This window comes from Rhincodon typus, chromosome 2 (assembly GCF_021869965.1).
Source record: "Rhincodon typus isolate 14 chromosome 2, sRhiTyp1.1, whole genome shotgun sequence".
Classification (NCBI taxonomy): domain Eukaryota; kingdom Metazoa; phylum Chordata; class Chondrichthyes; order Orectolobiformes; family Rhincodontidae; genus Rhincodon; species Rhincodon typus.
In genome coordinates this window covers 78,749,507-78,764,531 of record NC_063333.1, presented here as the reverse complement: position 1 = coordinate 78,764,531, position 15,025 = coordinate 78,749,507, and the positions used below count along the sequence as shown (strand labels likewise).

General features: G+C 42.0%; 1 protein-coding gene across 7 annotated transcripts in view; it reads left to right on the top strand.

The window, feature by feature from the left end:
- Positions 1-15,025, top strand: part of LOC109911669 (serine/threonine-protein kinase 31) — a 94,735-nt gene that overhangs the window by 50,876 nt on the left and 28,834 nt on the right. For all 7 annotated transcript variants that reach the window (XM_048606468.1, XM_048606475.1, XM_048606488.1 and 4 more), the window contains exons 11-13: positions 2,181-2,303; positions 4,090-4,269; positions 13,162-13,278. In XM_048606468.1, coding sequence (XP_048462425.1) covers positions 2,181-2,303; positions 4,090-4,269; positions 13,162-13,278 — 420 coding nt within the window. The remainder of the gene's footprint in view (positions 1-2,180; positions 2,304-4,089; positions 4,270-13,161; positions 13,279-15,025) is intronic.

The window sequence follows — 15,025 nt, the reverse complement described above, 5'->3', positions numbered from 1 at the left end:
CACCTTGTTATCTCAGATTCTCCAGCATCTGCAGTTCCGACTATCTCTGTACTGAATTGACCTTGTTGTGCCCAAACTCGATGGAAGGGGTGTGGGGTGGGGGGAAGAGAGAGAGACAGCTGTTGTCTGTTTTAAGAGCTTTATTATTCAACACCAAAATAGTTTACATGCTCTGAATAAATATGTGCAGCATTATATCAGGTAACACCAGTCCAGTATTGCATCCAACCTAGAGACATTGTCCCTTTAATCACCTTCATGTCTCTGCCTCCCATCCCTAGTGCTAGACTCCTGATTCATGTCCATATCAGTCATTAACCCAAAATAAGAAGTCTGTGCAATTGATGTTGTACTGAGTCAGTCAGTTAGTTCTGTATCCTGTCACGTTTTGCACATTCTGAACTAAGCCTGTTTGGTTCAGTTAATTGTATAGGCAGTTCTCATTTATCAGTGTGGTTCTGATTCTGAGAATAGCTACTTTCAGTGAAACAAATTTCAAGTGTTTCAGAGAAATCAATGTTAAAGCCAAGGTTTGGCTTTTCCAGACAAGAGAAATGTACGAGTTGAACTACTGCATTGTATATATGCACCATTGTGCATTTGTAGCTCAAATAACATCACTGACCAGTTCTGTGTGATATTCCAAATAGGTTTATATTGCAGATTCTTCATGTGCTAGCATGCAAATAGGCAGTTCTACTGAACATGGGAGCAACGATATCTTTTATTATTTTTAGATCTGGGTACAAATTTGTATGACAACTGCTGCAAATATTTGGATGACTCTCTTCCTGAAATGGACTTTATAGAAACAGTTTTGCTGTAATAATTGTGGATGTCGCATCTACAGAAATAAGTACTTGGACATGTATCTAGCCTATACACCTCAAATGCTGTGTGATCCCAGTGGTACTGTTGCTATTTCATCGCATCTAGTACTTGTTTAACACCATCTACTTTCCAATACCTAAAACTCATTTGTGGTTTTAGTAGATCAGCTTTAAGAAATAACCTAATCTAGGTCTAACAGGCCTTTCATGTTTCAAAGGGCATGCTGAACATGCAACCCCACCTCTTTGGCCAATTTAACCCTAGATTCAGTGATCAGTGACATCTTATTCCTCTTCTATACAAGAGTTTTAAAAAAAAAAAGTAAAATTTTATTAATTTCTTTTTGAAGCAGGGACTCCTCATTGGTTGCATTCCAACTTCTGGACCCTTTTGAATAAAATTCAGAACTAACTGACAGATCAGTGGATGAACCATTAGCATCTACTGTCCATTTTCATGAATGAGTATTTTAATTTTCTAGCACACCTCTTTAGAGTAGTTAAAAGGCAAAATATCATATCTACCATGTAATCCCATCCTCTATTATTAATAACTGATTTATAATCCATAAATTCATTTATCTGAGCATACATGTTGCCTGCGATAGGTTAATAAATGGGCTTTCTGCTACTATATTTGCATTTCTCCATTCACAATACGTTCGTAAAAGGTTTTGTTTGGAAACTGTAAACGCAAGCGGTGTTGGTAAATCCAAATGTTTCTTTCATTTGGTCAACCTTACTTACAACTAGTAGAATTAAGATTTGCTTTCTCTTCCATTTTACCTATCACCCCACCTCCAATTCAAGTTTTCATGATTTTTCACAAGCAAACGTTTTAAGGTCCTGATCAGCCACTTTAATTAGTGTATTTGTTGTTTGTTTTTTGTAAATTATTTTTTCAGCATTTTTTTTGTTGGGAGGCAAGAAGCAAACAGATTCTTGAGGTAGAAATTTAAGGAACGTAGGATTTGCAGACAGGAGTAAGTCATTCAGATCAGTATCAAATCTTAGTGAATGTCTCCCCTCCACATTCCTGTCTGCCCCCTAGAACCCTCTAATCTCTTGTCAACGAAAAATCTAACTTGACGTTGAATAAATTCATTTACCAGCCTCCAATACCGTTTCAGGAACGGAATTCCAGAGAGAGTTTATGAATGTAAAAATTGAAATACATATATAACGTTTTCTACAAAATCTTCAGAAATATTTTGCCTTCTACTTACTTTGTTTTTTTTCCCAAATTAATTTAACTGCATTTGGTCTATTACTAAATCTGGTAATAAATTAATACAGTTGTATGTATTATGTATGTATTATTTGGAACATATTTTGATTTATATTTCTCAGGATGATGTGCACATCCTAATTGACAAGCGTAATGAAGTGCGCAGCTCTCTTTATGCTGCAGCAGAGGAGTTCATCTCTGAAGTAGAAAAGTTGCCCATTAAGGATCGTGTGCATGTTCTAAAGGTTAGAATTTTTTTCAGCTGATTCTACTCGTACGACTCTAGTATTAATAACGAGTACCAATTTGTCAATTCAGTAGCTGTTGAGAAGCTAATTTAGCAGTTACTGAAAGTGGTAATTACTGCAAGTCATTCCTCGTACTTGGTTTATTAACATTTGATGGGAAAACGTGCAGTAGATGTGATGCAAGCTTGCATTGATTCTATATAATTTTAAACAAAATAGCAGCAGTGCTTTCATTTTGCAATGAGTGACCCATTGTACTCTCATTTACTCAGACTCATCTTCCCACACTGTTTACCCTACATGTAAATGGAATAAGATAACCCCAACTTGCCCCAGCGTTGCTGCTAAACTAGTACTAGTTTAGATTGCCTTGAGATGAGCTGATCGAATTTCTCCATCTTCCTAATGGGAATTTGCTGGTTCCACGGAGTGAAAGTTCAATATCCAGGGACTAGGGGCTGAACTCCAATTTCATTTTTTATTCAGCACCAATTTGCAGTATCTGTCCTTTCGTTCTTCAAAAAGCTGATGATGACTCGGCTCTGTGGGAAAAGACTGCTAACTTTCAAATAAAATCTGTTCTAAGGGTTTTGCTACGGAAGCCAGATTTATGTTGTGTTGCTTGCAAGTTGAGGGGGAAGGGGTGATAATTGCAGTCAGGAAGTTTGTTTGACAGATGATGCAGTAGCACAGTATCTCGTTAATTTCAGCTACATATAGATGTCCGATTTTTGAGGGGATGATGAAATTAGGAAGATAATTACGGACTGAGAATGCAAAAATGCACCTGCCAATTTTTATGCATTGCCAATTATGAGAAAACTGGCCATTATTTCTCATTTAGAGCAAAATCTGCACAAAACAAATACTGACAGTCCCAAATTAATTACATTATAATAGTCACCAATCACTGCTGAAAAGAACAGAAACTCTCAAATTATGAAGTAAAGAGAGTTCTCCAGGTACTAATTTTGCATTTAAAAGATGGGACGTGTAGGTTAATGGCTCGTGAGAGCAGACTCCTTATTCAGCAAACATCATCGAAGAGGACCCCATCCCAGATAGATCTAGGGTTGTGGATACAGTTGCACAACTTTATCCCAGAACCTAGAAATAGAGGGATTGGGGGCTTCTCTGTCCAGGAGATGCTGGCTGAAAACATCCTTGTTACAGGAATCTAGGCCCAGAAACCAAGTTCCCTCTTTTTGTTTCTCTTCCTGAGAGAACTTGAGCTGTCTACTTGGTATGGTTAAACCAGAGTACAGGTTGTTGGGCGGCTGTGAGGTGTACAGGGATTGCTGCCGAGAAATCACAGTGAGAAGGGCTGACGCAGGGGAGTTGAGGTCTGGAATGGGAGTTGAGAGAGCAACAGAGACGTAGGCTGGGAGCTTAAGAGGAGTGAGGGAATTATTTTCCCTTTTCTCTCCATTATTATTCCCCAAAATTTGCGCTAAACATGTGAACTTGTATACAATGTCAACTTGGCTTTTAGAAAAGTTGAGAGTTAGTTTTATACGTGTTAGTTGACTTGAAAATTGAGTAGCATGTATAAAAGCAAAGCTGATCTAATATCTGCCATTTGCCGTGATTGTTGAAAGTTCAAATTACCCAAGAGTCTAAACTTCAGTTTGAGTTCATTTTCAGTCTGATTTGACGTTAATGAAAATCTCACTTTCAGATGGTTACGGTCAGAAAATTCATGTGTGCTGAACTCCCTTGTAAATCAAAATAAAACTGTATGTTCAAAATTATAATGTTATAATTTATGTATATGTTTCTTTAGGCTTTAGCTTCTTCACTAGATGCTGCTTATGGCCCTTACGAGGTGGAGCACAACTCAAGTGAAGTGTTTGAACAGTTTTTTGAGTGGAGAGATAGTAAACTACAGGAGTTCAACAATATTAAGCACAGAACAGACAGTTCTCTACAACTATTGTCGGAGTGGTTCAGTAATGCTATGAAGGTAATTCTCTGGTTAACCTCTTGTATGCATAGAACCATGCTGAATTTAAAGTACAACCTTGTAAGTAGTACAAGTCAGTGGGAGCTATGAAGGATTGTACTTCAGCTTGTCAGAATGAATCTGGATGTTTTTATTTTCAGTTATACACCAGACTTTGTAAGGGATATTTGACTGGGGGGGGGGGAGGGGGCTGGGGGTCTGGATTGCAGTGTAGGTTTCGCATGATGATACCTAGATTCCAGGGATTAATATTATAGGCAGAGATTACACAAACTATAATGATATTCACTGGAATTTAAAGTGAAGGGATTTCATTATCTTTTCAGGATAATAAAAGGAATACATAGGTAGGTGAAAGCAATTTCCTCTAAGTATAGCACTTGGGGCATTGTCTAAAATTTAGAGAATTAAATGAAGTTAGGAAACATCTATACACACGGTGGTGAAGTTTGGAATTCTTCCCTGAAAATGACAATTGATGCAAAATTATTTGTTAATTTTGAGCCTGTTTAACGAAGGTATTAAGAGATATGGGAGAAGGCAGTGTATGGAGTTGGGTCATGGATCCAACATAATCTCATTAAATGGCAGAACAGGCTTGAGAAGCAAAATGATCTACCCTGGTCCCTATATTGTGTTTGTGGGTAGATGTTCAGGCCATGGGCAAGTTTACTTTGCAGAAGGGAAGAGAAGTTCAATGAATGTATCTGTCATAGCCTATTAAAAGATGCATGGAATCTTATTCCAAGGATTCTATCGTCCTCTTGGCTGGGAAAAGCATATGGTGTGGAAATTTCATAAATGCAGAATAAAACATCATTGTTGTCTTTTTGGAGCACAGTCTAAAGCAAGCATTTATGTGGCTGGGATACCTGTCTTGCTGCTGGTGGAGTTTGAATAGAACTGTTTTGTTTCCCTCAAGGCTGATTCAATTTAAAGTCTATTTACATACTGTTGACCACTGCCCTCTCTGCGGTACTGCAGCAACCTCCCTGAGTCAGGAGGAAATTGATGACGTGGTTTATGATTCGGCAAGATTTTCCATCGGCTTTTGATTTTTATTTTAAGTCTGTATCTCTCTCTGTTTTCCATAAGAGCTCGAATATGAAATGATTCATCGATTTAAGCTGCACATGATAGGACCTCCAGCAGCAGGTGGCAGCACCGATGGAGGGCTTTGAGCAAGGGAGCTGAGCAGTTCTCTCGGACCTCCGTCAGCAGATTATGACCAGGAGGAGGGGCAGCTGGAGTAATGGACTTTTGCTGGACAGAGAAAGAGTGACTTTGTTGTAGCGGGCTGATGGGAAGGGAAAGGAATCAGAAAATAATTCCTTCCCAGTGTAACCCACCTAGACATTTGTGTACATGATGTAAATACTTCCTTATTTATCCTTCATTTCGTTTCCAGCTTTAATGAGCCGATGCCAGTTGAACAAGGCATCCTTGGCTTAATGATCTTTGAGCCATCTTTGTGTTCAAACTTGATGTCACATTTCTGCATTGTCAGTAGGATTCTACAGCACAGACATTAAGTCATGGTGGACAAGCTTGAGAGGCACTTGGCTAAGATGCAGGGAATGGTGGAGGAGTTGAAACTGGCCATGCCATTGATGGAGACTAATGCTGCAGTGGGGCCTTGGGTGTTCACATTTTGGCAGAGGGAATCGAGTCTTAAGCCCAGGCAGAGGCTTCCCATGTGCCTTCCCTTGAAACTCAGGAGGAAGGAGGCAGCATTTCAGGTTGGAAAGACCATGTCCTGATGAGTAGGAAGCTGGACAAATTTTGAGGAAGATGCGAAACCTCTGATGGTCTGGCAATTGAAGACTGGATTGAGGATGTATAGCATCCAGAGTCCTCTATGCAAGTGAGTAGGAATGGAGCGTCAGTGCGGAAAAGCCTGTTGGGAAATACTGGGAAGAGATATGGTCCAGTTACACAAAGTAGTTCACAGCTGATCTTTTGCACTGATAAGGGTCTCTGGGGACAACAGTAGCTTGACACAGTTAAAGCAGAGGTTTTATGCTGTAAGCAATCTCGAGGGAGGATCTGGTTTTTGTGTCCCTGGAGCTGATGAAGTTTTTGATTACAGCTTCCTCCTGGATCCTTTCTTCTGATTCGCTCGAGGCAGGGTGCTGAAGGACTGCCAAGCAGAAGCAGTGAGGGATAGGAACGTCTGAATAGACTTGAGGTGACTTAATAGTGACAATCCTCCATTACCTTTCTTTGAAGCATGGAATCGCATTATTTTAATAATATCAGAAGATTGTACTCCTAAGACCAGGAAAGAGGCTATCATCAGGCAGGTGACTATTGGCACTGACTGAAATGTAGGCCTCAGGCTCATGAGGCAGGTTGCACAAGTTGCTAAAGAGCCAGCAGAGACCTAGTGCTTGCTGCCCTGTCTTCATGGTAAGCCTCATGTCTGATCATGCCCAAAAGGATGCTCTAAGCAAGTGTTGCCATTGTGACAGGGTGGGGCACTTCAAACGAGATTGCCCTCAACAACCACTGCCGTCAGGCACAGATATCTCCATCCAGCGCAATGGTCTTGCCTTCTCTCACCATTGAGGCGGTGAAAGAGGAAGAGACTCGGTCTTGTGTAGAGCTACAGGGACTTGTCCCACATCAAATGTGGCAAGGTAGAAGTATCGTGCCTAGTTGACACGGGAGTGGAGGTGTCAACAACTACTTACTCGTGTCTCAGTGTTTGGCTGAGCAGTGCAAGCTGATTATTTCCCTCAACTGGGCCTCTGCTTTGTAGGGTTCTATCATTCTCTGTCATGGCTACGTGGAGCTCATCCTATCTGAACTTAAACATACTTTGACCTTGCTGCTCATGCTGAAGGTGGATCAACCTACAAAGGACATTCGAACTGCTTTAGTGGCAGGGAATTGGTCTTTTTTGTTACTCACCTACACCAACACTGTTCTTGAAAGCTCTTACCAGCTGCTTTCAGCTGATCAACATCAAGATTTACAGAACATCATGTGTAACATGTAGCAGAGATTCCCCACTTGTTGTAACTCTAGGAGCCACCATCACCCTGTGGGAGGAGAGGGTAGGTTACCCATGCAGATTGTCAGTTTCTGCAACAAAAGTGTTTACTTCAACTAAGAATGCTCGTTGGTATCCTTAAAGCTGCAGCTGTCAGGGACAGTGGACTGACTGGAGTAGATGTCAAGAACATCACTTCAAAGATGGTCATGGACGAGTTGGAGGAGGCCCAGGGGAGGCAGCTTGTTTCTACTCTCTCTCCAAGTATGGGGCAACTTTCAGTAAAGATGCTGATGACATTGGGTACTGTGACATGGCAAACCACAGAAATGACCTGAAACTGACTGTCCAGGTAAGGTTCTATACTAATGGATCTCACGCCATCCCTAGGAGCGAGACTGAGACTTGGAGGAAGTTGTTATAGAACAGTTATCAAGTCCATGCATGCCTCATACAATCCTTGTGAGGAAGAAAGATGGAAAACTTAGGACTTTGATTACTGGGCATCCAATGCAAAAGCTTACGATGCTTACCCTCCATCTGGGATTGAAAGAAAGTGGCAGGGGCTAACAGAGCCCAATCAACATTCTAGTGTATTTGTGAAGTCCCCCCAGTGCCCATGTAGACTGCTGTCTTTCAATATCCCATTCAGTGATGGGTAATTGGTTATAACCATTGGCCAAAATCAAGACTGCAGAAATGATTTTTGCCTTTTGAGAACTCCAGATGCTTCCTCTGGTGTTGGATAAAGCTTTTCACGACGTTTATTTCCAGACCCTCATGTATCTGGACAACACATTTGTCTTTGGTGTGACCATACAAGGAGACACTATCTGAGAGTAGTCACTATCTTGCGCATCTTCTCAGTTTAACTTGATGGCGTTCACATCTAATTGAATGACAGGGCAGCCTCAGTGGTCTGAATTGCCTGCTCCTCTTCCTAAGTTGCATTCAAGCATATACCCCCTCAATTTCACTTTTCCAGCCTTTACCCATCTTCCCTCAATCCAACTGAACAGTTACTACTATTGCACATTGTTGCCGTATTGCCATCTTTAGACCTGTGCCAGACAATCTCTTTCCAATTCCATCAGCCTCCATTTTGTTGACTGCCTTTTATGTGGTGCTTTGTCAAATACTTCCTTAAAATCCACTTAGAAAGCATCTATTATGTTTCCCTTCATCAACCTTCTCTGTAATTTTGTCAAAAAATTCAATTAGGTTAGTCAAGCATGATCAGCTGCTTACAATTCAATACTGACTCCTTAATTAACTCAAACCTTTCTAAATGTCTGATTTTTTTTTTTAACTTCCAGATGTAGTTTTTTTGGAACCTTCTCGCAGTTGTTAAACTGACCCATTTCAGGCTACAAAGACATTGCTAGCACGCCTTCTGAAAAAAGGGAGTCCCATTTGCTACCCTTCTATCCTCTAGAAGCAGCCCCACATCTGCAGTAAATAGTATCCATCACCTGGATGATTCGACAGTCACCATTAGCAGATCCCAAAGATGGAGCTGAAGATGAAATGCAGAACTGTTTGTTGCTTTGGTCACCTGACCCTCATGGAAAGGGGTCTTTATCCAAGAATCCAAAACTCAGTGCGTGCCTGAACCTCCAGAGACACTGGTGTTCAATGATGTCTTGACAGCCCTGTTCGCCCTGAGCTGGGGCTATCACTGCCTGTGTGCTAGAACTCTGTCTATCCCCTGTGTCATATGGCTGAGCAGTAGACTGCTGTTGGTGTTCCTGCCACTGCTGTTTTTGCTGATCTTGCTCTTCAGCAGAGGTCAAATTGTAGAACACACAAAGTTCTCCCTTGTGCTTGAAGTCTGTGATGGGTGGGAAATGCAACTCATAAATGCCTGGTCCCTGGGGCTGAGAGTACGTTTCCGGTTGTGAGTACAACTCCCCAGTTAATGGACCTTCCAGTTGCTCTTGCCTAGAGCTGACCAGTTAATAGCTGCCTCTGGGGTCACTGGCCAATTACAGAAAGGATGATGTCTCTAATGCAGAAATGATGGGCGTCTATTTGAGGAAACCTGGACAAAACTCTCATTGCTATCACTACACAGTGCAGCTCACCCAATATGAGGCAAGATGGAGGACAGAGCATGGACAGTGGGGGATTGCTGGCCCCTGCTTTGTGGAACTCTCCTACCATTAACACCGGAAGTGGTCAGGCTATAAGAGGAATGTCATCTTTTTGGAAGGAGGAAACTAGCCAACCTCACTGAACAGACAGGGTCATGGGGATGGGTGGGGGGAGCGCAGTGCTGTTCAGGGGACCGTGTTTACTCAATGGGCCAAATGGCCTGCCTCAACATTGTAGGGATTCTATGATTCTATTAGGGTTGCAGAGGATGTGAATAGACGGAATGTGCTGTAGAGGATAAGGACCATGTCTCAATTCCTAAAGTGGTTTTCTACTCTGCTATCCTCATACTTTGCTACCCCTTTCTTCCCAGGTTTCTCCTTGAAAATTCTCCTCAACAAACTGTACTAATATTCACCTACAAATTGCTTTCCCCTTCCTATCCCGCCCACGGTCAACCCCCACCCTGCTCCTCCATTCGAATATTTCTCCTCCATTCGAGGCAGTCGCATATCTCATCTTCATATTCTTGTTGGTAAGTTAGAGAGCTTGGAGTGGGAGTGCACCAGTGACCATCCAGGCTGTGTTGCAGGCGGATGCCCTGGAGGTCAGCAGGGCGGCAGTGCACGCCATTGCTGAAGGAGCGGTGGGGGTGGACATAGAGACTCATTGAAAGCTTTAGTTATTGAACTGCCACTGGCATTGAATTGATACTGTCAGACTATTGATTGGCAGGGTTTGTTGGGTGGGGAGAGGAGTGCAGTAACTAAATGGGTACTTGTGCAGGAAATCTGCAAACAGCTATCTCAATTTCAAGAGGCAGTGTGCACCCTTACCCAGAAAATGGAGAAGTCCATCGCAGTGATGAATGCCGTTGTATTTCCGGCATCTGTGCATGTGACCATTTTCATTCAAAGTATGGCCATCTCTTGGAAAGCTAAAAGTCATAGACAAGAGGCCAACAGATGGGTGCTGGCCCAGACCAATAGCCTTTTCACTCTGGCTGCAGCTTTGTAAATTTATTGATCAATATATTGTCTCGATAGCTGAATGGGACACGCAAATGCAGCCAAATTTCCTTGGTTAGGAAGGAAATGGAAGTAGGCTCCAAGTGGGAAGAGGGAGAATGACAATGTGGGCGCTTTCCAAGAGGCCTCCAGATCGTGGTCCTTGCCCTTGGTCCTTCTGGAACTGCCTTTGTGACCATCCCCACTATTACTTGTAAATGCATGTGGCTGTGGAGAATACAGTGGCGGCTGCTGCTGCTCTTGGAATTGCTGTCCATGCTGTGACACTGAAGGAAAAAGCACCACCATGTCACTGGGGCCCTGCTAGTGAATATGTGGCCCCCCAGTGCATTGCAGTCTTGTTGGTGGCAGGGTGACTTGCCACTCTGACACATCCTAGGCACTTGAAATAATCAGCAATATGTTGCTGTCCGACACACGCTGTTTAGTTTAGGGAGCTGGAACTGCTGCTGCCCACACAGGCCTCTAACTGTGGCTGACCTTGGAAATCCTTTTATTGCAGATATCAGATGTGTTTCACATTTCAGTGACTTCCTGTGAGCTTGCTTCTCCAATCCGCTGAGTTGCAGAGTCGGCATATGACCTGGGAGTTGTGAATGAGGAATTGCATCCTTCCAATTTTTTTTTTTTTTTAAGCTGCCTTTTTATAAGACCATAAAAATTAGCAACGGGGGTAAGCTTTTTGGCCCCTGGAGCCCACTCCACCAATTTTTCAATTGACTCAGTTGGCTTCTTGCCAAAGAATAGAGAGTTTTTGCTGCACTTGCTGCTGTGAAAGCCTCCCCTAGACTGGAAGTATCCCCTTTGCAGTTTTGCACAGAGGCATTGTAGTGCAGGAGGAGGCCATTCGGCCCATCATGCCTGCACCCATTCTTCAAAATAGCATCAGTACTTAGTACCAATCTCTTACTTTTTCCCCATACTGTGTCACATTATTTTTTTATTCCAGATGGTCATCCAATGCCACCTTGAATGCCTCAATTAAACCGGCAACAATCTCACTTCCAGGCAGTGCAGTGCCATGCATTCCAACCCTAACTACTTGCCAAGTGAATAAAATGTTTTTCATATTATCCTTCTTTTGCAAAGATCTTAAGGAATGCTTTCTCGTTTTTGTTCCATTTACAAGCAGGAACAGTTGGTTCCTATATAATCTATCTACCCATGATTTTGAAAAACTCTTATCAGATTTCCTGTTTGCTGCCTTCACTCTAAGGAGACGAGTCCCAATTTCTTTGGTCTATCCTCATAATTGAAGTTTTTTCATCTCTGGAACTATTCTTGTAAATCACTTCTGCACTCCCTCCAAAGTGTTTACATCCTTATAACGTGCTACCCAGACTGTACATGGTACTCTAGCTGAAGTCTAACGATTGTCTTATATAAGCTCATGGTCACCTCTTTGCCATTACACTATGCCCCTATTAACAAAGCTTGAGGATGCTCTATGCTTTACCTCTCCCACCTGTCCTGCCACCTTCAATTAATATGCTCATACACACCCAGGTCCCTCTGTTCCTGCACCCCGTTTTAGAACTGCACTAGCTATTTCATATTGTCTTTCAATGTTCTTCCTACTGAAGTGCATCGCCTCTCACATCTCTGCATTGAAACTCATCTGCTGCCTTTCTACCCACTCCAATTTGTCTTTGTGCTTTTGAAGTTCTATACACTCCTCCTCAGTTTAAAATTCTTCTAAATTGTGCGTCATTTGCAAACTTTGAAATTGTCCTGTGCACACCAAGATCTAGATCATTAATATATATTAGAAAAAGCAAGGATTCCAACATTGATCCCCAGGAACTCCACTACAAACCTTCCTCCAGCCTGAAAGTATCCATTGACTGTTACTCTGTTTCCTGTCACTCAGCTAATTATGTACCCACATTGCTGCTGACCCTTCAATACCATGACCTATAAGCCAAGCTGTTGTGTGACAATGTATCAAGCACCTTCTGCAAATCTAAGTATATTACTATCAACAGCATTACTCTTATTGACGTCTTCTGTTATCTCTGCCAAAAAAGGTTCTAGTGAGTTAATTAAACACAATTTTTCCTTTAGAAATCCATGCTGACACTTTCTGATGAATTCATCTTTTCCTTTAAAACAACTAACTTTATCCTGAATAATTGTCTCCAGAAGCTTCCCACCACTGAAGTTAAACTGACCAGTATGTAATTGCTGGGCTTATCCTGGCAGCCTTTTTTGGACAAGACCATAATGCCTGCAATGTTCCGGTTTTCTGACGTCCTTCCTCTTCATTTGATCACATCTTCAAATTTTTCTTTCTTGCATATGCAATTTTTATTATTTTTGTTGTGTCTTTCTCAATTTTTCTCAACAATATTTTTGAGTCTGAATTTTTCAGATATGTACATTTTGAAGGGAAAGGGTTTCTCATTAAATGTGCGTTCTTTTATTTATCAGAATGGTGTATAAATTCAGTCGTGTCTCTACCTGGGAATAGATAATGTGGAATGGAAATAATTTACAATAAGAAATATAGCAGACTGTTTTACGGAAACAAATAAAATGGTGCAATATATTTTGTTTAATTTCTAAATTCCAGATATTGGGATTGTGGAAAATAGCATTATTCTTGGCACATTTCTGCTATTGTGTAGAAATTGCATGAATGATTTCTACCTAATTTGGATCGTTACATGGTATGCTGTTTGTTGGATGCTTTTTCACTGATGAATTATTTCAAAAAGCTTATTGCACCAATGTGCACTCAAGCATCTAGGTGACTTGTTTTTTTTTCTGTTCTAGTTTTTTGACCTGAACTCTAGTGTTTCATTGACCTCAATGGAGGTAATCAATGATGTTGATGTTATACTGGATCAAGCTGAACAAGATGTTTGCAAAGAACTTGAAATTTCAACCACTGTAAGTTTTCATCCAGTGTTGTAGTTTAAAGCAATTTTGTAACATAAATATGAAAATTAAGTGGCTGTTTGTGGCCGATGCCAGCGCTAGCTGCAGTACTGTGTCATGAACAAAATCACATCTATTTAGAACTTAATTAATTATACTTGTACACATTTTAAAAACTGAGAACCTTTAAACTGAATTGTATGTAGTGCTGTCACCCAACATGGCATTTCACTGTGTATGACATATGAAAAGAGAATTGATTAGCCAATATGAATCATACAGTTACGTGGGGCAGTCTGGTTACAGATCCCAATAGCTGTTTTTTATTTATTCATTTTATGGGATGTGGGCGTCACTGGCTGGCCAGCATTTCTTGCCCAGCCCTAGTTGCCCTTGAGAAGGTGGTAGTGAACTGCCGCCTTGAATTGCTGCATTCCACGTGCTGTAGGTTGACCTGCAGTGGCATTAGGAAGGAAATTCTAGGATTTTGACCCAGTGCCTGAACGGCGATATAGTTCCAAGTCAGGATGGTGAGTGACTTGGATGGAACGTGAAGGTGGTGGTATTCCCCTATATCTGCTGCCCTTGTCCTTCCGGATGGCAGTGGTCGTGGGTTTGAAAGGTGCTGTCTGAGGATCTTTGGTGAATTTCTGCTGTGCATCTTGTAGATAGTACAAACTGCTGCTACTGAGTGTCGGTGGTAGAGGGAGTGGATGTTTGTGGATGATTTGTCCTGGATGGTATCAAGCTTTGAGTGTTGGGGCTGCACCCATCGAGGCAAGTGGGGAGTATTCGATCACACTCCTGACTTGTGCCTTGTAAATGGTGTGCAGGCTTTGGGGAGTTAGGAGGTGAGTTACTCTCCACAGTATTCCTGGCCTCTGACCTGCTCTTGTAGCCAGTGCGTTTATTTGGTGAATCCAGGTGAGTTTCTGATAAATGATTACTCCCAGGATGTTGATAGCGGGGAATTCAGTGATGGTAACAGCATTGAATGTCACGGGGCGGTAGTTAGATTGACTCTTATTGGTGATGGTCATAGCCTGGCATTTGTGTGGCGTGAATGTCACTTGCCACTTGTCAGGCCAAGCCTGGATATTGTCCAGATCTTGTTGCATTTGGGTATGGACTGCTTCAGTATCTCAGGAGTCATGAATGGTGCTGAACCTCCCCACTTGAATGAATCTGTGATTGCAAGTCTTCTAAAATGCTCCTCCCAATGCAGGTTGCCTTCCAAGGTTACTTTGAACCATTTGCTCATGCACAGCTTCATGTGACTGTGGTGAATTATCATACTAAAGAATACCAGGACTCCTATCACTTGTAAATTATAGATCAGAGAATCCGTACAGTTTGTAAGAAGGCTGTTTGGCCCACCAAGTCCACACCAACCGTCCAAAGAACATCTCTTCCAGACCCATCCCTGTCTTTGCAACCCTGCATTTCCTGTGGCCAATCCACCTAATCTTCACATCCCTGGACACCATGGGTAATTTAGCATGGCAAATCCAGCCAACCTGCACATCTTTGGACTCTGGGAGGAAACCAGAGCACTCGGAGGAAACCCGCGTAGACATGGAGGAGGTCTGTCTGGAATTTGCACTGTCGCCTGAGGGTATAATCGAATCCAGATCCCTGGAGCTGTGAGGCAGCAGTGATACCCCATGAGCCACCATGCTGCCCATGTTACAAACTGTCTGTATTTGAGGATGTAAATTGTCTGCAGGACAGCAGCACCACACTGGTCAAGCAAGTTATT